This window comes from Schistocerca nitens, chromosome 7 (assembly GCF_023898315.1).
Source record: "Schistocerca nitens isolate TAMUIC-IGC-003100 chromosome 7, iqSchNite1.1, whole genome shotgun sequence".
Taxonomy (NCBI): Eukaryota; Metazoa; Arthropoda; class Insecta; order Orthoptera; family Acrididae; genus Schistocerca; species Schistocerca nitens.
The window spans coordinates 290406238-290431610 of record NC_064620.1 but is presented as its reverse complement, the minus strand read 5'-3'; the positions used below and the strand labels follow the sequence as shown (position 1 = coordinate 290431610).

General features: G+C 39.8%; 1 protein-coding gene across 1 annotated transcript in view; it reads left to right on the top strand.

Moving 5' to 3' along the window:
* The window catches only part of LOC126194840 (centromere/kinetochore protein zw10 homolog), a 205187-nt gene extending 180118 nt beyond the window's left edge, over positions 1 to 25069 (top strand). The window contains exon 10 of the mRNA XM_049933176.1: positions 24722 to 25069. Coding sequence (XP_049789133.1) covers positions 24722 to 24937 — 216 coding nt within the window. The 3' untranslated portion in view covers positions 24938 to 25069. The remainder of the gene's footprint in view (positions 1 to 24721) is intronic.
* The last annotated feature ends 304 nt before the right edge of the window (positions 25070 to 25373 follow it).

Below are 25373 nucleotides of genomic sequence, written 5' to 3'. Positions count from 1 at the left end.
TACATCTAATTTCGAACAGTGTGTATACTTTTACACGTCATATCTTTCTGTGTAAGTTGTGTATTAATGACTTTCCCCAAGTTTGCATTGCTATTTAAGAAGTCTTGATTTTATTTTCCTCTTTTGTTTCAGTTTTAGTGTGGCATGTTTGTCAGAGAATATATGACCTGATTTTGGGCAAATTATTTCTGTTGATGCTGCAGTGATGAGCCATTGCACACAAATACTTCTTTGTGAAACCAGCAAGTTTTGGGTATAACATTGCTTGTGCATGCCATCAAAATTTCATCTCTTCTGAAAAGAATTTTTTCTTCCTCCCAAACTTACTAACAGTTATCATGTTTGTACTGGCATTAGTAGTAACAGCTGAAGTTGCAAGAGTTGAACTCATTATATCAAAACTGTTCCAAATTGAGTCTTCAAAAACTGTTCGGAAACTTTATTCTTATCAAAAGGAAAATTCTCTTGAGGAAATTATAAAATTGTGAGACACAATTACACTACATGTGTATCCTTCTCAACTTGGTGTCTGAGTAACTCTCTCCATCTCCACCTCAAGGAAGGAATTATTAGTTCCAAAAGCTTAGACAGTGTATGTACTTTTATGTGTGTCTGTCACCAGTAGTGACATTTCTCCTACAGTTATGTTAGAATTCACTGTAACACCTCAATTAAAGATCTTTTCAGGGACATCCGTAACACAAACCCTCTAAAAATGCCTGTCTTTTGAAATGTGAGTCCAAAAGAGCCCCTTTTGACAATGCTGGGGGTGACAAGTTATATTGAGTCTACCAGTAAGTTTGAAGGCAAATAAGACTTTTTTTTCCTGTAAGCTTTGCAAGTTCCTTAACATTCACAGCACACTCTTTGTGCCAATCAAAACTTTTGATACATTTACTTTACTGTGGGAAGTGGGAGTCAGTTCTTGAAATGGTTTCAAAACTTTAGATTGCTCCTGGAAAAAGCCCCCATGCTTAAAACAAGTGTCACTTCTAACAGATCTTTTACTCTATCCATCATTTCAGTGTACGATTCCAGCAAGTTACACTAATTTGAGTTTCACAACCTTTTGTTATAAAAAGTAGTAAGTGTTTTATAGGCCTGGTTGCTCGTATGAAAATATTCCACACTGAATTTTATGTGATAGGATATTTTATTATTTCAAGATTAGCATGAACTATTAAATATAACTGTGTGAGCAACACATAGAATATGTTCCCATCTTGTCAAACATATTTTAGCATTAAGTGACAAGGTTTTTTTGATTAGTATATTTGTTAGTATGCCAATCATTACATTCAAAATAACCTAGAACTGTTGGATTTTATCCAGCTCTCCATGCTAATCTATCCTGTGCAAGTCTCATCATCTGTCTATAACCCCTGCAATCTACATCTACTTGGACCTACTTACACTCTCCTTCTACAACTTTTTATCAGGTCACTACAGAAACTTAATCATGTGCCATAATTTTTTTTTTCTCCCCACTTTTATGTAACACCTCTTCATTAGTTATCCAATCCACCCATTTAATCTTCAGCAATTTGTTCTAACACCTCATTTCAAAACTTATCTTGTCTATTTGTCTGAACTGTTTGTCATCCTCATTTCACGTCCTGCATGGCTACAATCCAGACAAACACTTTCAGGGAAGACTTCCAAATACTTAAATTTGTATTAAAATTTAACATATTTCTCTTTCTCAGAAACCTTTTTCTTCCTATTACTGTCTACATTTTATATCCTTTCTATGTCTGCCACTGCCGATATTTTGCTGCTCAAATAGCAAAACTCAACTATGCTTCATGATCCTTGGTTTGCTTTTGTTGATGTTCAACTTGTAACCTCCTTTCAAGACACTATCCATTTCATTCAACTGGTTGTCCAAGTTCTTTGCTCTGTCCAGCAGACTTGAGGTCTCATTTACAAAACTTAAAATTTTTATTTCCTCTCCGAAAACTTTGGCTGCCTTTCAGATTTCTCTTTGGTTTCCATTACTGTTTGCTCAACGCATATATTGAATAACATGGGTGATAGGATACAACCTTTTCTCACTCCATTCTCAGCTACTGCCTCCCTTTCATGCCCTTTGACTCTTTATAACAGCTGTTTGGTTTTTATAGAAACTGTAGACAGACTTTCATTCCCGTATTTTATCCCTGCTACCTTGTAATCTCATAGTGTAACCAGCCAACATTGTCAAAAGTTTTCTCTGACTCTACAAATACTATTAAAGGTCCTACTGCACTGGGACATCCTACTGCACTGGGACACCATGATAGTTGTGCTGGCAACACTCAGGTCTGGCAGTACAAGACACCAGCAGAGACACCATATGAATTTCTTCAGTCTGAACTTAGTATTACATGGACACAGAAGAGCTTGTAGCTTTGTGATTGACATTAAAATAAGGAGAATGCAGAAAAATAAGAGGTTCTGGATACATCCCTCCATTGCTGATTGTGACACAAACTAGTTATTTCACTCACTGTAAAATGTTTTAGGAAATTACAGTGTTAATATTTAAGCTTCATGAGAATGTCAGCACATTATTTGATGAGTTAGTGGAGATTTCCATAGGACACTATTTTAACGAAAGTCAGAAGAAAATTTTCATGACCTGTCTCATCAGTAGCTAATTATTTGTTGTTTGGAGTGATGGTTTACAGTTGTGGTTGTTAGTGTAAGGTAAACACAGAAGTGGTATTTCACTTTTTATTGGAAAAGTACTTCATTATGAAATTAAATTCAATTTACAAATATTTTATACAAAAAGTGGGAAACCTGCACAGAGGAATAATAAGGGAAGCTGTCATGATGTCGCAAACTTGAAGCTGACGCCTGCATAGTTTCCCCAGATATTAGATTCTGGTGGAAGTGTTTTGATAAAAAATGCCAGCTTGCATCATTTGTGGGTGTACTGACCATTCCGATTGTAGTCTAAAATGAGAGGAATCACATTTCATTTGTAATTGGACTCATTTAAGTGATATTGTTTTTCAAACAATGAAAAATTCAGGCTGCAATAATGACAGTATTATGAAAAGGATAGATTGCTACTAACCATATAGTGGAGATGTCAAGTCGCAGACAGGCACAACAAAAGGTCATGTGATCTACAAGCTAAGCTGCAACCACTGTGGTGCATTCTACTTGGGCATGTCAACCAATAAATTGTATCCTCATGAATGGCCACCAGCAAACTGTGGCCAGTAAACAGCTGGACCACCCAGTTGTTGAAAACGCTGACTAACATAACATTCTTCATTTCAGAGACTACATCACGTTCTCTGTCATGTGGGTCCTACCTACCAGCACCAACTTTCCTGAATTGCGCAGGTGGTAACTGTCCCTACAATATGTCTTATGTTCCCCTACTCTCCTGGTCTCAACCCTTGTCAATTCGCTGTCCTTCACCCACCTGTCTCCTCCTCTGTTCCCACCCCAACACAACAGAGCCTTCTATTCCACCAATGCACCCACAGTCTTTTTACTTGCACCTAGCTGCCCTACCCTCTCCCCACCTCGTGCCTGTATGCTCTCACAAGCAGCACTTTACCGTCCCCACACCTACCCTGCTATCCCTCCCCCTCCCTGCCTTACCCTTCTCCTTACCACCACCACCACCACCACCACCACCACCACCACCACCACCACCCAAAATGCTTCTCCGCTATATGACGAGTAGCAATCCATCTTTTTTATGATATTGTCTTTTATATATACAAATTTTGGTTGCTCTGTTTTGTTTACTGTAATGGTTTTATTTCTGTTATTGGGCTTTAGATTTCCCATCAGTCCAACTTGAAAAGTTCTTTGGGTGAAAACTGTGAGAAGGAAAGACCGCAAATGAACCAAGCGTAGCAAAATAGGTTCTCAACATTTTTGGAAAGAGAACATAGGACGAACATCAGTTTCATCAGTCAGTATTAAGGAAAATGATGGATTACAATATCAGCCTTTTCATGTCACCTACTTCTCTCCTCATTTGTTTGAAATGTGTAGCATAAACTAAATTACATTAATGAGGCAAAATATGTCATATTACTAGATCATATATGTATTTAAGACCACAAAAATTCTGAAAATACCTTCCGGATGCCGTGTTTCTCAAGAATGCACTGTAACATTTTCTATTTAAAACAACTCTTGTGTACACGTGACACAAATTAACACTAAGAAGCAAACGTAAACTTGTAGTCCGCTGGTGTTATGGGGTATCTAACTCGGCGGCAGCAGCTTCAGAGCACTTGACAGTGTAAATCTGTAGTGCCATCTCCTTTATTATACCTCCATGGAAACATGCATCATATGTTTACATATCTTACTTCTTAAAATAATTCGGATGTGTCGGATCCTTAATCACCACTTGCTGCAGCAAGAGATGTACGAGGATCACTCCTAAAGAAATGCACACTTTTTTTAAAAAATACAGTTTTCATTCTGCATGTCTGAAAGTTTTACAGTGTGTAGACACATCCTTCCTGCTTGTTTTCAAACTTAGTTCAACCTGTTCCCGTGAGTGGCGCCATCACAGCATGTCTTCAAGATAGCTGCTACACTTGACGTTCATCAGAAGCAACGTGCTGTCATAGAATTCCTGTGCTGTGAAAACTAGACAGTGGGAAACATCCACAAGAGGTTGAAAAAGGTGCATGGATATGCCGCTGTCGATCGCAGTACCGTTAGTCGGTGGGCAAGCAGGTTACGTGATGAAAGCAGACACAGCAATATTGAGGACTGTCCTCGCAGCAGCAAGCCTCGTACTGCACACACTCCAGACAATGTGCAGAGAGGTAACGAATTGGTGACTGGTGACAGACGCATCACAGTGAATGAATTGTCACGCTACATTGGGATAGGGGAAGGAAGTGTTTGCAGAATACTGAAAGTGTTGGCGTTAAAAAAGGTTTGTGCCAGGTGGGTTCCCAGGATGTTGACAGTGGCTCACAAAGAAACAAGAAAAACAGTATGTAGCAAACTTTTGGATCAGTACGAGAATGGTAGGGATGAATTCCTTGAAAGAATTGTGACAGGTGATGAAACATGGCTCCATCATTTTTCACCAGAGACGAAGAGGCAATCAGTGGAGCGGCATATGCAGATTCACCCAAGAAAAAAATTCAAAATCACACCTTCTGCTGGAAAAGTTATGGCTATGGTGTTTTTTGATTCCAAAGGACTCATGCTTGTGGACATCATGCCAAGTGGAACCACCATAAATTCTGATGCATATGTGACAACACTGAAGAAACTTCAAGCTCGACTGAGTCGTGTTCAACCACATTGGCAAAAGCAGGATGTTTTGCTGTTGCACGACAATACACAGCCACATATCAGTCAAAAAACCATGGAAGCGATCACAAAACTCAGATGAACAACACTGAAATACCCGCCATATAGTCCTGACCTGGCTCCATGTGACTATCATCTCTTTGGGAAACTGAAAGACTCTCTTTGTGGAACAAGGTTTGAAGATGATGTCTCCCTTGTGCACGCTGCCAAACAGTGGCTCCAACAGGTTGATCCAGAATTTTAGCATGCGGGTGTACAGGCGCTGGTTCCAAGATGATATAAGGCAGTTGAGAGGGATGAAAATGATGTGGAGAAATGAAAATATTGTCCCTGAAGGATGTATCTACACACTGTAAAACTTTCAAACATGTAGAATAAAAGATGGTTTTTTAAAAAAAATAGTGTGCATTTCTTTTGGAGTGACCCTTGTAGCTGTGGTACCTGTATGGAGGAAGGTTTCAAGGAAAAGTTCCTATCCCACATAGCAAATAATTCCTTTGTCTTGTATTGTAAAGTTTTGTGATTGGATTGGAGCATCAGGAAACGTCTGTGAAGAAATTGAGGAACTATAATTTCCAAGTTCTACAACGTGTCAGCATTCTGAAAGTGCATTATTATGGGTAGTCTGAATGCGATTTTAATGTGGATGGATGTGTTCTTAAAAATGGGTTTCATTTACGAGGTGGGTGAGAAAAGTAATGAGGCTGACAACACTGTGATCAATCTGGCAACACATGTTGTTCTGCTTGTGCTTACCTGTGTGTTCATCCCTTCCTGATGCTCAGTCAGAGTTACAGCTCTGTACAGCCATTTTTGAGAGCACCATCAGTGAAGTTATGTTTTTGTTGTGTGTTACAAAAATGGAACATAGAGCAATGTTATGCCATCAAGTTTTGTGTTAAACTTGGTGAATGTGTTAGTGTGGCATTTGAAGTATTGAAATGGACCTATGTGGAACATTCCTTATCAGGAGCACAAGTTTTTTCACAAATCATTTTTGGAAGGCCCACCTTGCTCAGAGAGACCTTAAACTTCAAAAACTGAGGAAAACATTGAATGTGCACTTGCTCTTGTGAGATCAGACTGACTTTTAACCATAACGATGGTGAGTGAACTGTTAAAAATTTTCAACATACATCAAATTTTGACTGAAGTTCTGCACATGTGAAAAGTTTGTGCCAAAATGGTGCCAAAAAACCTCAGAACTGAGCAGAAAGTTAATTGCAAAAAAAATGTACATTGTTCTTCTTGAGAGGACTGTTAATCACCAAAAATGGTTCAGTCATGTGATCACAGATAATCAATCCTGGATTTTTTAGTACAGTCTGAGACAAAGCATCAAATTGAGGAGTGGCACTCGGACATCTTTTCGACTGAAAAAAGCTTGAATGAGCAAATCAAAGATCAAAACAAAGCTGATTTGCTTTGTTGACAGTAGTGGTATCATGCATAAAGAGTTTGTTCTTCCAGGAAAAACTTTCAACCAAGAGTTTTACAAAGATGTTCTCAAAATGCTCAGGAAAAGGATAAATCGAGGAAACCGGACATTGCAGACAAATGGATGCTGCGTCATGACAACGCCCCACGTCTCATAGCCACCTCCGACAAGGAATTTTTTACCTCGAAAGGTATTCGTGTTGTTCCACAGCCCTCCTATTCACCTGATCTGGGTCCTTGTGACTTTTTTCTCTTTGGCCAAAATTGAAAAAGTCTTTAAAAGGAAATCATTTTGGGACTCTGGAGAACAATCAAAAGAATATGAGCAACATGTTAAAGTCCCTACCAGTTGAAGCTTTTCCCACTGCTACCAAGACAGGGAACAGTGGCGACATCAGTGTTTAGCTGCTGCAGGGAACTGCTTTGAAGGGACAGTATTGTTGTTTGGAAAAAAAAGAACACCCCCCAACACACACACACACACTTAGGTAGATAAAAAACTAAAACTTTCTCCACTGACCAACCACCTGGAGCTGCTACTACTCAGTCAGGTCCACAGTTCGAATAGTCCTGAGATGAAATGTTCCAAATTGCTGGTTTCGTTTGAATATCACAGAGAAAAGATTTAGTATTGAAACTATCCATAGCACACACATGGAATTCAAAAGAAGCCTATGTGTGAGTGAGCAGCAGGTAGTGTGTGCCAGCTCTGCTGGCATAGCAGTGCAGAATCGAACAGCAGCTGTGTGTTCCACTGGCAGCACTGGCACCTCTGCCACACCCGAGTAGATGGCTCCACTGTGTCCCACAGTTGTATTTGGTGTCTGTCAGCAGAGCTGCCTAAATGTAGCTTTGCCTTTTTTCAGTCGCTCTTCTAAGGTAAGTCATAGTGTCAGTATGGTCTTGCATTCACATACATTTCTCTGAAATCCAAACTGGTCTTCCCAGAGGCTGGCTTCTACCAGTCTGTCCATTGAACTATAATGTAGTGTTCTATAATTGTTATGTCTGAGGTTGTAGCTCAGAAAATCCAGGCATTTGCAATCAGTCTTAAGAGTGAAACATATTTTAACTTGCTTTGTAACTTTTACATGGCCAGTATAAATAGAGTGTATTTCAAATAGTATTTACGAGATATTTTATTGGACTCTAGGTAGTGTAATAGTTCAGCTCGAAACCTCTGGAAAGAAACTATTACTCTTTCTTTCTGTACCGCATTTGTAATTTAGTACAAGGGTTAAAACATCTGCCATCACTTTTCTTTTGCAGTAGCACTTTCAAACTGCACAAGACACATACTGGTACTACTTTCCCGAGAACTGTTACACTGGTAGCTTGAAGATGAGAGAAGTGGTAGTGTAAACAGCTGTGGTGGATTTAGCTGCTCTGCTAGTAGTTTTATTCTGTGTATCATGATCAAAACAATTATGGCTCTGTGGACTACATAAAATGAGTTTGTAGACCAGATGTGACTCTTGCGTCATGTGTTACGACTACTGGCCTAAGTAAAAGCATCAACAGTAGTTAAGCAAAAGGAAGGGAACCAGGCATAACTGCCTCAATTTCATAAGGGCATTGATGTATAAACAACAAGAGAAATTGACTGGCCTACAGGTGCCTGCATCGCCAGGCCTGTATCCAGCCTGTGTGATGAAATTGGGGACCTGCCACTTGTCATCTGGAAGCAGCTCCTCACGTCACACAAGTTGCACAGGTTCTTTTGCTGTTACAAAATTACTGGTGTTCGAAACCATTGCTCATTTTACCATGGAACTGATTTTCATCCATTATCCAAAAGCAAAAAGTCACTTGGGGTCCAGGCAATGCACAAGGCAGTGGACTTTCTCATATGATACAGACCAAAACTAACACAGGATGGTATTCAAGAGTGCACACAAGAACTGAGCTGGAAGAGAAGGGCTTCAATTTCGTGTCAATGAATGAGAAAATAGTTGCAAGATCATGTAACAGATGGCTCTGGGTACACTTGCTACTAGTTTAACATCCATTAAATGTCTGGTACTGAAGGAGCTCAAAAATTCACATTTGTGATATATGAGAATATATATGCAAATTTTGCCTAAAACTGCAAAATTATCTAATATGTACGACTCCATCCCCCCTCCCCATGAACCATGGACCTTGCCGATGGTGGGGAGGCTTGCGTGCCTCAGCGATACAGATGGCCGTATTATAGGTGCAACCACAACAGAGGGGTATCTGTTGAGAGGCCAGATAAACGTGTGGTACCTGAAGAGGGGCAGCAGCCTTTTCAGTAGTTGCAGGGGCAACAGTCTGGACGATTGACTGATCTGGCCTTGTAACACTAATCAAAACGGCCTTGCTGTGCTGGTACTGCGAACGGCTGAAAGCAAGGGGAAACTACAGCCGTAATTTTTCCCGGGGGCATGCAGGTTTACTGTATGATCAACTGATGATGGCGTCCTCTTGGGTAAAATATTCCGGAGGTAAAATAGTCCCCCATTCGGATCTCCGAGCGGGGACTACTCAGTAGGATGTCGTTATCAGGAGAAAGAAAACTGGCGTTCTACGGATCGGAGCGTGGAATGTCAGATCCCTTAATCGGGCAGGTAGGTTAAAAAACTTAAAAAGGGAAATGGATAGGTTAAAGTTAGATATAGTTCGGTGGCAGGAGGAACAAGACTTTTGGTCAGGTGAATACAGGGTTATAAATACAAAATCAAATAGGGGTAATGCAGGAGTAGGTTTAATAATGAATAAAAAAATAGGAGTGCAGGTAAGCTACTACAAACAGCATAGTGAATGCATTATTGTGGCCAAGATTGACACAAAGCCCATGCCTACTACAGTAGTACAAGTTTACAGCTTACATGCCAACTAGCTCTGCAGATGATGAAGAAATTGATGAAATGTATGATGAGATAAAAGAAATTATTCAGGTAGTGAAGGGAGACGAAAATTTAAGAGTCATGGGTGACTGGAATTCGAGAGTAGGAAAAGGGAGAGAAGGAAACATTGTAGGTGAATATGGATTGGGGGGAAGAAATGAAAGAGGAAGCCGTGTGGTAGAATTTTGCACAGAGCATAACTTAATCATAGATAACACTTGGTTCAAGAATCATAAAAGAAGGTTGTACACATGGAAGAATTCTGGAAATACTAGAAGGTATCAGATAGATTATATAATAGTAAGACAGAGATTTAGGAACCAGGTATTAAATTGTAAGACATTTCCAGGGGCAGATGTGGACTCTGACCACAATCTATTGGTTATGAACTGTAGATTAAAACTGAAGAAACTGCAAAAAGGTGGGAATTTAAGGAGATGGGACCTGGACAAACTGATAAAAGCAGAGGCTGTACAGAGTTTCAGGGACAGCATAAGGGAACAATTGACAGAAATGGAAGGGAGGGGGGTGGGGGGTGGGGGGAATACAGTAGAAGAAGAAGAATGGGTAGCTCTGAGGGATGAAGTAGTAAAGGCAGCAGAGGATCAAGTAGGTAAAAAGACGAGGGCTAGTAGAAATCCTTGGGTAACAGTAGAAATATTGAATTTAATTGATGAAAGGAGAAAATACAAAAATGCAGTAAATGAAGCAGGCAAAAAGGAATACAAACGTCTCAAAAATGAGATCGACAGGAAGTGCAAAATGGCTAAGCAGGGATGGCTAGAGGACAAATGTAAGGATGTAGAGGCTTATCTCACTAGGGGTAAGATAGATACTGCCTTAGGAAAATTAAAGAGACCTTTGGAGAAAAGAGAACCACTTGTATGAATATCAAGAGCTCAAATGGAAACCCAGTTCTAAGCAAAGGAGGGAAAGCAGAAAGGTGGAAGGAGTATATAGAGGATCTATACAAGAGCGACGTACTTGAGGACAATATTCTGGAAATGGAAGAGAATGTAGATGAAGATGAAATCAGAGATACAATACTGCGTGAAGAGTTTGACAGAGCACTGAAAGACCTATGTCGAAACAAGGCCCCGGGAGTAAACAACATTCCATTGGAACTACTGACGGCCTTGGGAGAACCAGTCATGACAAAACTCTACCATCTGGTGAGCAAGATGTATGTGACTGGCGAAATACCCGCAGACTTCAAGAAGAATATAATAATTCCAATCCCAAAGAAAGCAGGTGTTGACAGATGTGAAAGTTACCGAACTATCATTTTAATAAGTCACAGCTGCAAAATACTAACGAGAATTCTTTACAGACGAATGGAAAAACTGGTAGAAGCCGACCTCGGCGAAGATCAGTTTGGATTCTGCAGAAATGTTGGGACACGTGAGGCAATACTGACCCTACGGCTTATCTTAGAAGAAAGATTAAGAAAAGGCAAACCTACGTTTCTAGCATTTGTAGACTTAGAGAAAGCTTTTGACAATGTTAACTGGAATACTCTCTTTCAAATTCTGAAGGTGGCAGGGGTAAAATACAGGGAGCGAAAGGCTATTTACAATTTGTACAGAAACCAGATGGTAGTTACAAGAGTCGAAGGGCATGAAAGGGAAGCAGTGGTTGGGAAGAGAGTGAGACAGGGTTGTAGCCTGTCCCCGATGTTATTCAATCTGTATATTGAGCAAGCAGTAAAGTAAACAAAAGAAAAATTCGGAGTAGGTATCAAAATCCATGCAGAAGAAATAAAAACTTTGAGGTTCGCCGATGACATTGTAATTCTGTCAGAGACAGCAAAGGAATCTGAAGAGTAGTTGAATGGAATGGATTGTGTCTTGAAAGGAGGATATAAGATGAACATCAACAAAAGCAAAACAAGGATAGTGGAATGTAGTCAAATTAAATCGGGTGATGCTGAGGGCATTAGATTAGGAAATGAGACACTTAAAGTAGTAAAGGAGTTTTGCTATTTAGGGAGTAAAATAACTGATGATGGTCGAAGTAGAGAGGATATAAATGTAGACTGGCAATGGGAAGGAAAGTGTTTCTGAAGAAGAGAAATTTGTTAACATCGAGTATAGATTGAAGTGTCAGGAAGTCGTTTCTGAAAGTATTTGTATGGAGTGTAGCCATGTATGGAAGTGAAACATGGACGATAAATAGTTCGGAAAAAAAGAGAATAGAAGCTTTCGAAATGTGGTGCTACAGAAGAATGCTGAAGAGTAGATGGGTAGATTACATAACTAATGAGGAGGTATTGAATAGAATTGGGGAGAAGAGGAGTTTGTGGCACAACTTGACAAGAAGAAGGGACCGGTTGGTAGGACATTTTCTGAGGCATCAAGGGATCACAAATTTAGCATTGGAGGGCAGCGTGGAGGGTAAAAATCGTAGAGGGAGACCAAGCGATGAATACACTAAGCAGATTCAGAAGGATGTAAGATACAGTAAGTACTGGGAGATGAAGAAGCTTGCACAGGGTAGAGTAGCATGGAGAGCTGCATCAAACCAGTCTCAGGACTGAAGACCACAACAACAACAAACAACGATTCCATAGCAAATTGTATCCAGGTGAACTACTTTATTAACATAACTTTATTTTCTACAATAAATATAAAAAAATGGCCAATTTTCTGCAGCTGGTATTGCACACATCACATGGTGAAGCCCAGTTTGGAAAGATAATGTGTATAAAAATGTGTTTGCAAAAGAAAAGTACACAAACGCAACAATGTTTGTGCACTCGATACTCTGGTGTCAAGCCAATTGTGGGCAGTAGACTGGTCTGTATAAAATATACACTGCATAATGCAATTGAGGAAGTGTTAGGTGACAATCAGTTTGGCTTTAGGAAAGGTAAAGGCACCAGAGAGCCAGTTCTAACGTTGTGGTTGATGATGAAAGCAAGACACATTCTTAGGATTTGTCGATCTGCAAACAGCATTCAACAATGTAAAATGGTGCAAGAGGTTCGAAATACTGAGAAACATATGGGTAAGCTATAAGAAGAGATGAGTAATGTACAATATGTAAAAGAGCCAAGAGGGAACAATAAGAGTGGAAAACCAAGAAGGAAGTGCTCTGATTAAAAAGGGTTTAAGACAGGGATGTTGTCTTTCGGCCCTATATTCAGTCTGGACATCAAAGAAGCAATGATAGAAATCAGGAGTGGAATTAAAATTCAAGGTGAAATTATATCAATGATATGATTCACTGATGACACTGATGTCATGAGTGAAAGTGAAGAATTATTACATAATCTGCTGAATGGAATGAACAGTCTAATGGGCACAGAATGTGGATTGAGAGTAAATCAAAGAAAGATGAAAGTAATGAGAAGTAGCAGAAATTAGGACAGTGAGAAACTTAACTTCAGAATTGATGGTCACAAAGTAGATGAAGTTGAGAAGAGTAAAAAAATTCTGAGAATGTTCTTTTGGAACACATCGTTGTATAATAGTGAAACATGAACTGTGGGAAAGCCAGAACAGAACAGAATCGAAGCATTTGAGATTTGGTGCTACAGACAAATGTTGAAAGTTAAGTGGACTCGTAAGGTAAGGAATGAGGAGGTTCTGCAAAAAATTGGAGAAGAAAGAAATGTGTGGAAAACACTGCCAAGCAAAAGGGAAGGATGATAGGACATCTGTTATGACACCAGGGAATGATTTCCAGGGTACTAGAGGGAGATGTAGAGGACAAAAACTGTAGAGGAAGACAAATTGGAATACATCCAGCAAATAATTGACGACATAGGCTGCAAGTGCTACTCTGAGATGAAGAGGTTGGCACAGGAGAGGAATTCGTGGCAGGCTGAATCAAACCAGTCAGAAGACTGATGACTCAAAAAAACCAGGCAATGTAGGACTTAGCTTGCGGTGGCCTGGTGTAATGTTAAGCATTTTCGTGGACTTACTTGTTGCAGAATGCTGGTTCTGCTTTCTTGCGGTGCCGATGTCTTCTGCCAGCACCGGACGCTTCTCCGTTGATTTCACTGCTAGGAAGGGGAAATTTTCACTCTCTCTTCTTATTTAAAAAATACACTACTCTTGGAATATCATTCAATGCACCAGAACATATTTATTTCCACTTTGTACAAAAAAAAATCTAAACTAAACTTTATGACGTAAGCCCACACATTACGGGGCACCCAGAATTAGTTAATTACACATTTTTTTAACACAATTAATACATAAGCTTTTATCGTGGCTGACTATCCACGTACTCTCAACAGCAGTTCACTATCTCGAGTCACTCCATTTGTTTTTCAACAATGCAAAGCTACATTACTCTTTGCAGCCGGCCACGGAGCTTCCGGGCCGTATTTGATTATTCTTGGCAGGTCGCGCTGAACACTTGTCAGCACCGACGAATTCTCTCTCTTCCAGTTTTGCCTGCACAAACAATAAATGGGTGCAGTATCCCATGCTCATCCTTACGCCCTGCCTTAAAATAACGTGTGTTCGAAACAGCTGGAACACAAGTGTCTCCAGACTTTCGTAAAATTCCGGGGGCACTACAAGCTGTAGGACCTAGCATCTTAGAACACATAAATACAAACATTTGTCTGCTAGCTAAAATTCAAGAGTTGATATAATGCAGAAACTTTAACATGGCAGTTCTATGTGGTAGGTGTTTTGAAGTATGGAATGTATCAAATAATGGTAGAGATCAGACATGAACTACCTAATTTATGGCACTACCAACCTCAACAACTAATTGCACAATAACCATTAATGAAAACTTTGTGTTGTGGGTTGCTCTTTGTTTTCTTTCCCTATTTTGAAATGAGTGTAGTTACTATTCCTGTTCCATCAAGGAGCTCAGTTATGACTCTCACAACATCAGATGGGATTGGCAGTCTCTTCAACCATGTGGCAGTTCTACTTTTGCAGAGTCACACAACACTGGTGCAGGCAGGCTGTCCTGCAATAAGGAAGTGGGGCTTGTTCACTTGCACAACTCCTCTCTCTCTCTCTCTCTCTCTCTCTCCCTCTCCCTCTGGCAGTCGTAATTCTGGTTTGCTTACGCTCATGGCCAACAGCCAGTTTATAGTGTCCGCACGCTGCATTATAGTGACCAGGAGAGACCGGGGGGTGGATAGAGGTGTCTCTCAATGTATTTTGAGCATTACGAAAGTCTTCCTCTACCTTGCAAATCCTCCCCCTCACCCAGTTTTACATCACTGTCTAAATACATTGTTGGTTGTGCCTGTAGTGTTGTCAAGTATGGTTTGCACAGCTGTGAATGCTTACAAAAAGTAAACATCAATATTCTACAAATTTTGTAATTATTGAGTTGGGTGGGAACCGAACAACAATGTCGAGAAACAAACCAGAGCAGCACTCTGTTCCCATCAGGGGAAAACTGCTTCTTCTCAATAAGAGCTATCATTTGTTTAAAGCTTAAATAGATCCAAAATAAGAAAACAAGCTAAGATCATTTCAGAAAAAACTGTTGAAGTTATTGCAAAAGCAAACATTCCAGTCATTTACCACTTTTATTTTCAACAGTCAGTTTCAAAGCATTCATACTTTGTCTTTAGTTACATAGCATGCCAATCTTTTAAATCTGTAAATCTAACCATATGCATACAAACAAAAAATTCAAATGCAAATTTTGCCAAAATAGATGCTACATTTTCAGATCCGTTCTGATATTCAATTGAGAAGTCAGTCTGCTGAGGCAGAATTCTAGTTATGTTTGTGTGCTTACATTTTCATCTCTGTGGACTGTTAACCTCTTTCATTCCTCCAGAAGGCTCTACAAGCTATAGAAATCCTACATATCATGTTTTCTGCCCAGATATTGACTCGCGTAACTACGACATTCTCAGGAACCAGTGAGCCAGATAGTTGTGGATTTTGGTACTTAAAGGCCTCGTGACCTAAGTAGACCATTTGAGGAAACAATATGAAAAGCTAATATTCCTTCCCCCCCATGAACCATGGACCTTGCCGTTGGTGGGGAGGCTTGCACGCCTCAACGATACAGATGGCCGTACCCTAGGTGCAACCTCAACGGAGGGGTATCTGTTGAGAGGCCAGACAAACATGTGGTTCCTGAAGAGGGGCAGCAGCCTTTTCAGTAGTTGCAGGGGCAACAGTCTGGATGATTGACTGATCTGGCCTTGTAACATTAACCAAAACGGCCTTGCTGTGCTGGTACTGCGAACGGCTGAAAGCAAGGGGACACTACAGCCGTAATTTTTCCCGAGGACATGCAGCTTTACTGTATGATTAAATGATGATGGCGTCCTCTTGGGTAAAATATTCCGGAGGTAAAATAGTCCCCCATTCGGATCTCCAGGCTGGGACTACTCAAGAGGACGTCGTTATCGGGAGAAAGAAAACTGGCGTTCTACAGATCGGAGCGTGGAATGTCAGATCCCTTAATCGGGCAGGTAGGTTAGAAAATTTAAAAACGGAAATGGATAGGTTAAAGTTAGATATAGTGGGAATTAGTGAAGTTTGGTGGCAGGAGGAACAAGACTTTTGGTCAGGTGAATACAGGGTTATAAATACAAAATCAAATAGGGGTAATGCAGGAGTAGGTTTAATAATGAATAAAAAAATAGGAGTGCGGGTTAGCTACTACAAACAGCATAGTGAACGCATTATTGTGGCCAAGATAGACACAAAGCCCATGCCTACTACAGTAGTACAAGTTTATATGCCAACTAGCTCTGCAGATGAAGAAATTGATGAAATGTATGACGAGATAAAAGAAATTATTCAGGTAGTGAAGGGAGACGAAAATTTAATAGTCATGGGTGACCGGAATTCGTCAATAGGAAAAGGGAGAGAAGGAAACATAGTAGGTGAATATGGATTGGGGGGAAGAAATGAAAGAGGAAGCCATCTGGTAGAATTTTGCACAGAGCATAACTTAATCATAGCTAACACTTGGTTCAAGAACCATAAAAGAAGGTTGTATACATGGAAGAATCCTGGAGATACTAGAAGGTATCAGATAGATTATATAATGGTAAGACAGAGCTTTAGGAACCGGTTTTAAATTGTAAGACATTTCCGGGGGCAGATGTGGACACTGACCACAATCTATTGGTTATGAACTGTAGATTAAAACTGAAGAAACTGCAAAAAGGTGGGAATTTAAGGAGATGGGCCCTGGATAAACTGAAAGAACCAGATGTTGTAGAGAGTTTCAGGGAGAGCATAAGGGAACAATTGACAGGAATGGGGGAAAGAAATACAGTAGAATAAGAATGGGTAGCTCTGAGGGATGAAGTAGTAAAAGCAGCAGACGATAAAGTAGGTAAAAATACGAGGGCTAATAGAAATCCTTGGGTAACAGAAGAAATATTGAATTTAATTGATGAAAGGAGAAAATACAAAAATGCAGTAAATGAAGCAGGCAAAAAGGAATACAAACGTCTCCAAAATGAGATCGACAGGAAGTGCAAAATGGCTAAGCAGGGATGGCTAGAGGACAAATGTAAGGATGTAGAGGCTTGTCTCACTAGGGGTAAGATAGATACTGCCTACAGGAAAATTAAAGAGACCTTTGGAGAGAGGAGAACCACTTGTATGAATATCAAGAGCTCAGATGGCAACCCAGTTCTAAGCAAAGAAGGGAAGGCAGAAAGGTGGAAGGAGTATGTAGAGGGTTTATACAAGGACGATGTACTTGAGGACAATATTATGGAAATGGAAGAGGCTGTAGATGAAGATGAAATGGGAGATAAGATACTGCATGAGAGCCAGTCATGACAAAACTCTACCATCTGGTGAGCAAGATGTATGAGACAGACGAAATACCCACAGACTTCAAGAAGAATATAATAATTCCAATCCCAAAGAAAGCAGGTGTTGACAGATGTGAAAATTACTGAACTATCATGTTGTTCCATAAAAACACGGGAGAACTGCCGGATATCAGTAACTTCCTGCCACGATATTTCGGCGCAGAGTCTTCTGTAGTAGTACTACAGTGGCATTCACCTGAAGATGGCCAGAAGACTCTGCGCCGAAATATCGTGGCAGGAAGTTACTGATATCCGGCAGTTCTCCCGTGTTTTTATGGAACAATCAGTACGCCGGGAAAGCTTTAAACATTACTGAACTATCAGTTTAATAAGTCACAGCTGCAAAATACTAACGCGAATTCTTTACAGACGAATGGAAAAACTGGTAGAAGCGGTCCTCGGGGAAGATCAGTTTGGATTCCGTAGAAATGTTGGAACACGTGAGGCAATACTAACCTTACGACTTATCTTAGAAGAAAGATTAAGAAAAGGCAAACCTACATTTCTAGCATTTGTAGACTTAGAGAAAGCTTTTGACAACGTTAACTGGAATACTCTCTTTCAAATTCTGAAGGTGGCAGGGGTAAAATACAGGGAGCGAAAGGCTATTTACAATTTGTACAGAAACCAGATGGCAGTTATAAGAGTCGAGGGGCATGAAAGGGAAGCTGTGGTTGGGAAAGGAGTGAGACAGGGTTGTAGCCTCTCCCCGATGTTATTCAATCTGTATATTGAGCAAGCAGTAAAGGAAACAAAAGAAAAATTCGGAGTAGGTATTAAAATTCATGGAGAAGAAGTAAAAACTTTGAGGTTCGCCGATGACATTGTAATTCTGTCAGAGACTGCAAAGGACTTGGAAGAGCAGTTGAACGGATTGGACAGTGTCTTGAAAGGAGGATATAAGATGAACATCATCAAAAGCAAAGCGAGGATAATGGAATGTAGTCAGATTAAATCGGGTGATGCTGAGGGGATTAGATTAGGAAATGAAACACTTAAAGTAGTAAAGGAGTTTTGCTATTTAGGGAGCAAAATAACTGATGATGGTCGAAGTAGAGAGGATATAAAATGTAGACTGGCAATGGCAGGGAGATCGTTTCTGAAGAAGAGAAATTTGTTAACATCGAGTATAGATTTAAGTGTCAGGAAGTCGTTTCTGAAAGTATTTGTATGGAGTGTAGCCATGTATGGAAGTGAAACATGGACGATAACCAGTTTGGACAAGAAGAGAATAGATGCTTTTGAAATGTGGTGCTCTAATGAGGCGGTATTGAATAGGATTGGGGAGAAGAGTAGTTTGTGGCACAACTTGACTAGAAGAAGGGATCGGTTGGTAGGACATGTTTTTAGGCATCAAGGGATCACAAATTTAGCATTGGAGGGCAGCGTGGAGGGTAAAAATCGTAGAGGGAGACCAAGAGATGAATACACTAAGCAGATTCAGAAGGATGTAGGCTGCAGTAGGTACTGGGAGATGAAGAAGCTTGCACAGGATAGAGTAGCATGGAGAGCTGCATCAAACCAGTCTCAGGACTGAAGACCACAACAACAACAACAACAATAACAACAACAATTGTAATTCTGTAAGAGACTCCAAAGGACTTAGAAGATCATCTCTGTGTCAATGGTCGAATTAGAGAGGATACAAAATGCAGAATGGCAATAGCAAGGAAAGCATTTCTGAAAAAGATTACTACTAACAAGTAATATAAATTTTAGTGTTAGGATGTCTTCCCTGAAAGCATTTGTCCAGAGTGGTATCTCGCACGTAAGTCTAATAAACAAGAGACACAAGAAGTTAATAAGTTTGTGAAATGGAGAGCTACAAAAGAATGCTACAGATTATTTGATTGGATTGCATAAATAATGAAGAGGCACTTCTTTAAATTGGAAGAGAAGAAATGTATGGCACAACTTGACTAACAGGTGGATATAGATTGCAGTTCCTTACGCAGAGATAAGAGGGACTTGTACAGTATAGACTAGCACAGAACATTGCATCAAAACAGTTTTTGGGCTTAAGGCCACAGCAACCATTGTTGCTGTACCAGAATGGCATATATGAGGGTTGGAACTTTAATAGTGGCAACTATTTATTTACAGCTCATACAAAATGGATACAGGTTTCAAAGTTTCTCTGACCTTCAAAGTCGTAGGTTGTGTTCCAAAAATGAACAGCATAGAGACAGAAGTGATGACACATTCTGCAGGACCTGACCATCATTTTGCAGGACAATGCTCAAGCACATACAGTGCAAGTTGTTACTGATTTGTTTGACTGATGGGGCTGCTATACCACCTACTGCACTCCCCTGACTTAAGCTCTCGTTAAGTTCAACTCGATTTCTAAACTGAAGGAAACACTTCACGGCATTCGCTACCGAAATGCTACAACTTCGTGTGGCAATAGACCACGCCGCTCGAACTGTCAACACAACTGCCAGTGCTAAAGAGTATTCTACGACTTCCACATCGCTGGCGACGGGTTATACACAATGCTGGTGACTACTTTGAAGGTCAGTAAAACTTTGAAACACGTATCTACTTTGTACAAACTGTAAATAAATAGTTGCCACTATTAAAGTTCCAAACCTCTTATTTTTGTGTTCGTCCAGTAGCATCAAAAACTAAATAAAAATAACAACTTACAGGAATAGTTTACCCCAAATTGATTTTTGCAACACAAGAAGTCAACTCGAAGAATCCTATCCATTTAGAGTAAAAAAATTACACTCACTCACTGTCTGACTGCCTTATCATGTATTAATATCACATAACAGTTATTTTCAAAGTGGGTTAGGCAATGTCTAAGAAGCTCAGACAACTAATATTCCATTCATCAGTCATGGAGACCAATTTCAGAGATGTTTTTTGTTTTACTTACTGTGTCGACTACAGCCACCACCGTGCAGTTTTCACCTTGGGTGACACCTCTCTCACTAACATTATCTAGGATATCAGTGGACTGTACACCTTGCCACTCTTCTTGCCTGGCTGTACTATGTTTGAGACACTGGCACTTTCCATCACTGTAGGGTTAATTAACCTATAGTCTCGCTTCTCATCATTTATCTATAATGGTTTGTACTAGCAGATCAGTTCCATTCCACCAGTTTCAGATGTACATTGAACACTTGTGGCAGTGTGCATGCCTCACAGCATGTGTATTAATGTTGTACTTAGTTCTGCCTTGTGTTTTTTGCATCCAGCCATGTGGTTTGTAATTGTTTCAATCTATTCAATGCACCTTCTACATGGCCATTTTGGATTAGCCACAAGACCATCCTCCAACAGCAGAGGAATTATATGAAAATTTGTATTCAGTCACCTATCCAAAATAGATACTTTACACCACTGTAGATGGTATGAGGGTCACATTTGAGGAAGTGCAAAACACACACTGATGAGCCAAAGCATTATTACCATTGCCCACTGCAAGATTTACTGCCACTTGGTGATGTTGCAGGCATGTGAAGCAGTAAGTACATAGGTGGAGCAGAGATGAAAGGAGAATCATTGTAGTGACAACAGGGACCATAAATGGAGAATTTGATTGACATAAGTAATTTTGGCAAAGGGCAGATTGTTATGGCCCAGTGCCTGGGAACAAGCATCTCAGAAATGGGAAAGCTGGTGGCTGTTACCCTGTTCCAGTGTCGTTAAGACTGCAGTGGATATGGGATAGAGATTGGACTGTGGATCAATGGAAACGTGTCTCCTGTTTGAAGACTCATGTTTCTGGTTATAACGTTTATGGTTGTGTGCAGGTAGACCGTCAGACAGGCTAATGGCTGCTCGAAACATGCACCTCCTACAGATGCAGGGTGGTGAGGGCAGTACTCGTATTGCGCTTTGAATGCATTCACCTGGGCTTCCACAGGATCTTGGGTAATCATCAGAGGCACCATGACAGCTATGGAGTACACAAACTTTACTGTGGACAGCCTGCATCCCTTCACACTTGTTACCTATCCCTATGTCAGTGGCAACTTCCAGCAAAATTACTGCCTGGGTCACAAGTCTGGAATCTGCTGCAATGGTCTGAGGGGCATGAAAGTATAATCATGTTAATGTCTCAGCCACCAAATTCACTTTGATCAGTATGTGATGGAACACATCTAAGACACTATTAAGTGCCAGTTCTGTGCCTACAAACCACCAACACACAATTTATGAGAACTATGTGACCTGTGTATACGCATCTGGTGGCACATATCTCCTGAAACCTACCAAGGACATGTCTAATCCATTCCATGCACAACCTCTGCTTTAATGCATTCCAGAGGTGAACCAATACACTATTAGGCAAGTGTTAATAATGTTCTGAGTCATCAGTGTGCTAAATTTATGAAAATTTAGGCAGTAAAGATAAAAACCTTGCCAGAACAAAAGCTGCTTTCTACCAATTCTGCAGCATAACCACATATAAAAGTGTTTCAAGAGTGCATGAAGCTTCAAAGGTTCATGAAATCAAGAGCTGCACTCAGTGACGTTCATTCAGCAGTTGTCCACTTGGGTTTGTAACATTGGAAACTGTATATGGATTCTTTCCTGCTCTTATATCAAATAGCAAGAATAAACTGGAACGTAACATACTAGCATTAATGGTTCTGCCCCTCGTTGACCACTTACTTTTAATCTGCATTGTACTGCCTTTTGGCAGGACTTCACACTGCACTATTATGAAGAGGTCTTTTGAGACAAAGGGAAACACAAAAGTACCCAGCAAGCATTGGGAAGCTGTGCCAAAAGCAATGTTTCCAATTTGGGAAAATTCACCTATGTCATTGGTTATTAGCCAACAAAGAAGAGCACCCACCATCAGATAGATGGACTGCATAGAAAGCCTTCCACTCATCCCAATGACAAGAGCAACAAGGAGTGCTTTCAGGTAGTTCCCATAATCTGCTAAGGGAGCATACACTGTGCACCAGCACATGATGACTGACAGCGTGAGAATGAAAGAAGTCAGAATACTGCATTTTGCTATTCATAAATTTTGTATCAATAAAATGGCATTTCTCTCCCGAATTTCAGTTTTGTTTATGCCCTCCTCATTAATATAAGGGTAATCCCAAAAGTAAGGTCTATTTTTTTTTATAAGTACATAGACCTGTTTATTTTTACAATGGTTTACATCAGTTTACAGCTTGAACATTTAGCTATTTTTCGACGTAATCACCATTTCTGTCGATGCATTTTTGTAGATGCTGTGGCAGTTTTTGTATGCCCACATCATACCAGCTCACCACCATGCTGTTCGGAAAGTTATGAACCTCTTCTTTCACCTTGTCGTCGGAGCTGAATCGCTTTCCGGCCAAATGTTCTTTTATATTAGGGAACAGGTGATAGTCACTGGGTGCCAAGTCAGGACTATAGGGTGGGTGGGTGATTATTTTCCACTGAAACTGTTGCAGGACAGCAACCGTTTGCCAAGCAATGTATGGGCGAGTGTTGTCATGCAGAATGTGTACGCTCTTGCTCAACATTCCTCTTCTCCGGTTCTGAAGAGCCCATTTGAGTTTTTTCAGTGTCTCACAGTACCTGTCAGCTTGTGGTCCCAGCGATTCAGGTCCGATGACGAGGTGAAAGAAGAGGTTCATAACTTTCTAAACAGCATGGTGGTGACCTGGTATGACATGGGCATACAAAAACTGCCACAGCGTCTACAAAAATGCATCAACATGGTGATTATATCGAAAAATAGCTAAATGTTCAAGCTGTAAACCATTGTAGAAATAAACAGGTCTATGTACTTATAAAAAAATAAGAGACCTTACTGTTGGGATTACCCTCGTACTTATAAACAGTGAAATATTGTAAAGATATTTTTGATAAAGAATCTTCAGCTGCACAATTCCTTAATTGGCCAGATTGGCTCTTTATTTAGTTTTTCTGTAATATATAATGTCTTCATTATAGAATATCTGAAAGTTTCTCACAGAAGAAATTATTTTGTTATCTGTAACTGTTTAAGTAAATTTTCGAGGTACATGGGACAAGAAAGTACAAAGTCAGAACTCTGAGTACAGAAATATTTATCATCTGGTAATTGCACTTATTGATGTTTAAGCTTATCAAAGTAGTACCATGCAACCCGAGTGTAACTTCCTTGCCACAGAAAGGAGGTAAGTACATATCACAGAACAACAGTCTGGTCAAGAGTAACCTTTATACGTCACTGTTCAACTCTTCAAATACTATCAGTTAATGTTCTATAGCAGACAGTTGTCAAACTACAATCTGTGCCTGAATGTTAATGATGTGAGGAAGTAACCTTTTCATTGTATGTGGGAAAGTAGTGGAGGGACTGGAAGACTCACTAGGTCAATGTGCTTAGAACTGAAATAACAAGAAAGCCACATTTCTTCTCTTTCACCAACAGTAACCTTTCAAAGCAAGCATTGTGATTGAAAAATCTTGTCAAATGTGAAAGACATTCTGTAAGTCTCCCTTTACTGGCAAAACATCGTCAAGCTTTTGACACAAATTTCAGAATTTCTGTGTATAAAACAAACGTTATGAGGTAAGGTGTTGCACATCAGTGCGAGAACTGTTCACTATGTTTACAGAAGTAGCTGTCCACTGTACACAAAAACAATCAGATATAGAAAATTGATGAAAATGGTGTTTAACAATGTCTCAGCTGTAAGACAACTTCCTGCAGATTTGTCATAGTGTGTTGAATGAGACTGTGACTAAAGAATTATGTTACCAAAAGTTCTTTGCTCATTGGGTCCAAGCTCTTAGGTGGCAGAAATATATGCAGAGGGAATTTGTAAATTTCTGAAGTGATGTGAAATGCGTAAATCGGAATGGTTATCACATAGAGAAGTAATACAAAGGTTGAGTTCAAAAAATCTATTTACCTTGCTTTTACAATCCCAGTGCTTACAACCAAATGGAGCGTACTTCCTGGATAGCCCTAGTACGTCAGCTAAAAGCTAACAGTATCCACACCTTGGTATAGTTTAGCCATGTAAATTGTGTAATCTGAAAGAGCTGTCGGATGTTGTGGAACTACTGAGGTGCAGTATGCCCAGAGCCCTTTGTCACTATTTTGGATTAATTTTCTGGAGAGGAGAATAATACAGATTCCACAAAATAAAAACCAAGTGTTATCTATATCATATTTCCAAATAAGTTACTTTCCAATACATAAGAGTGCTGCCCTCATGCCAAATCAAATGCTGCTGATTATTTTTGTTATATTGCTATAATATTCACTTCATTGTGCTTTATAAGTAAAATTTGTGTAGGCAGTTGCAATTGTAATGATGAATTAGTAGTATTTTAAAATTTCTAATTTTGTGTATTGTGCTCTCTCTTCTTTGGACAGGACCCAAAGGAAGTTGTTAGGTATGTGAAGCTGTGGCTGCGTTTTCAAGAACTTGCTATTGTCCTGGGAGAGAACTTGAAGGGTATAGAAGCTAGATGGTGTGATGGAAAAGGTCCATTAGCTCATTACTTTGCACCAGCAGAAGTGAAAAAGTTGATACGAGCACTCTTCCAAAATACTGACAGGAGATCTGCTGTACTTGCACATATAAAGTGATATTCTTTCAGATGCAGAGGAGTTGCAAGAAGTATATGGTGCAAAATTTGAAATTTAAAGGACTTTGTAGACTAAAATTTTACTGTAGATACAGAGGACAATTAATTAAAATATATATTTTTATAATTTTCATTGGGACTGCTTTAATTTGAATTAGGCATGTGAGAACCGAACCAACCAGTCATAGATGGCTAAAGCCTGGGAGGGAAGGTAAGTAACCACATCTCACCATGTGACAGTCCCACATCCTGAAACTGAGTTCATAAGAACATAAAATTAAGAAGCTGGCTCCAGTCTTATTTACACATAGTGAACAATGCCACCTGTGATATCAATCACTATGCCTTATTTCTCACTGGAAGAGATACTACCAACAAGTTTAAATTTCAGAGAATGACTAATAAAATTAAGAAGCTGGCTCCAGTCTTATTTACAC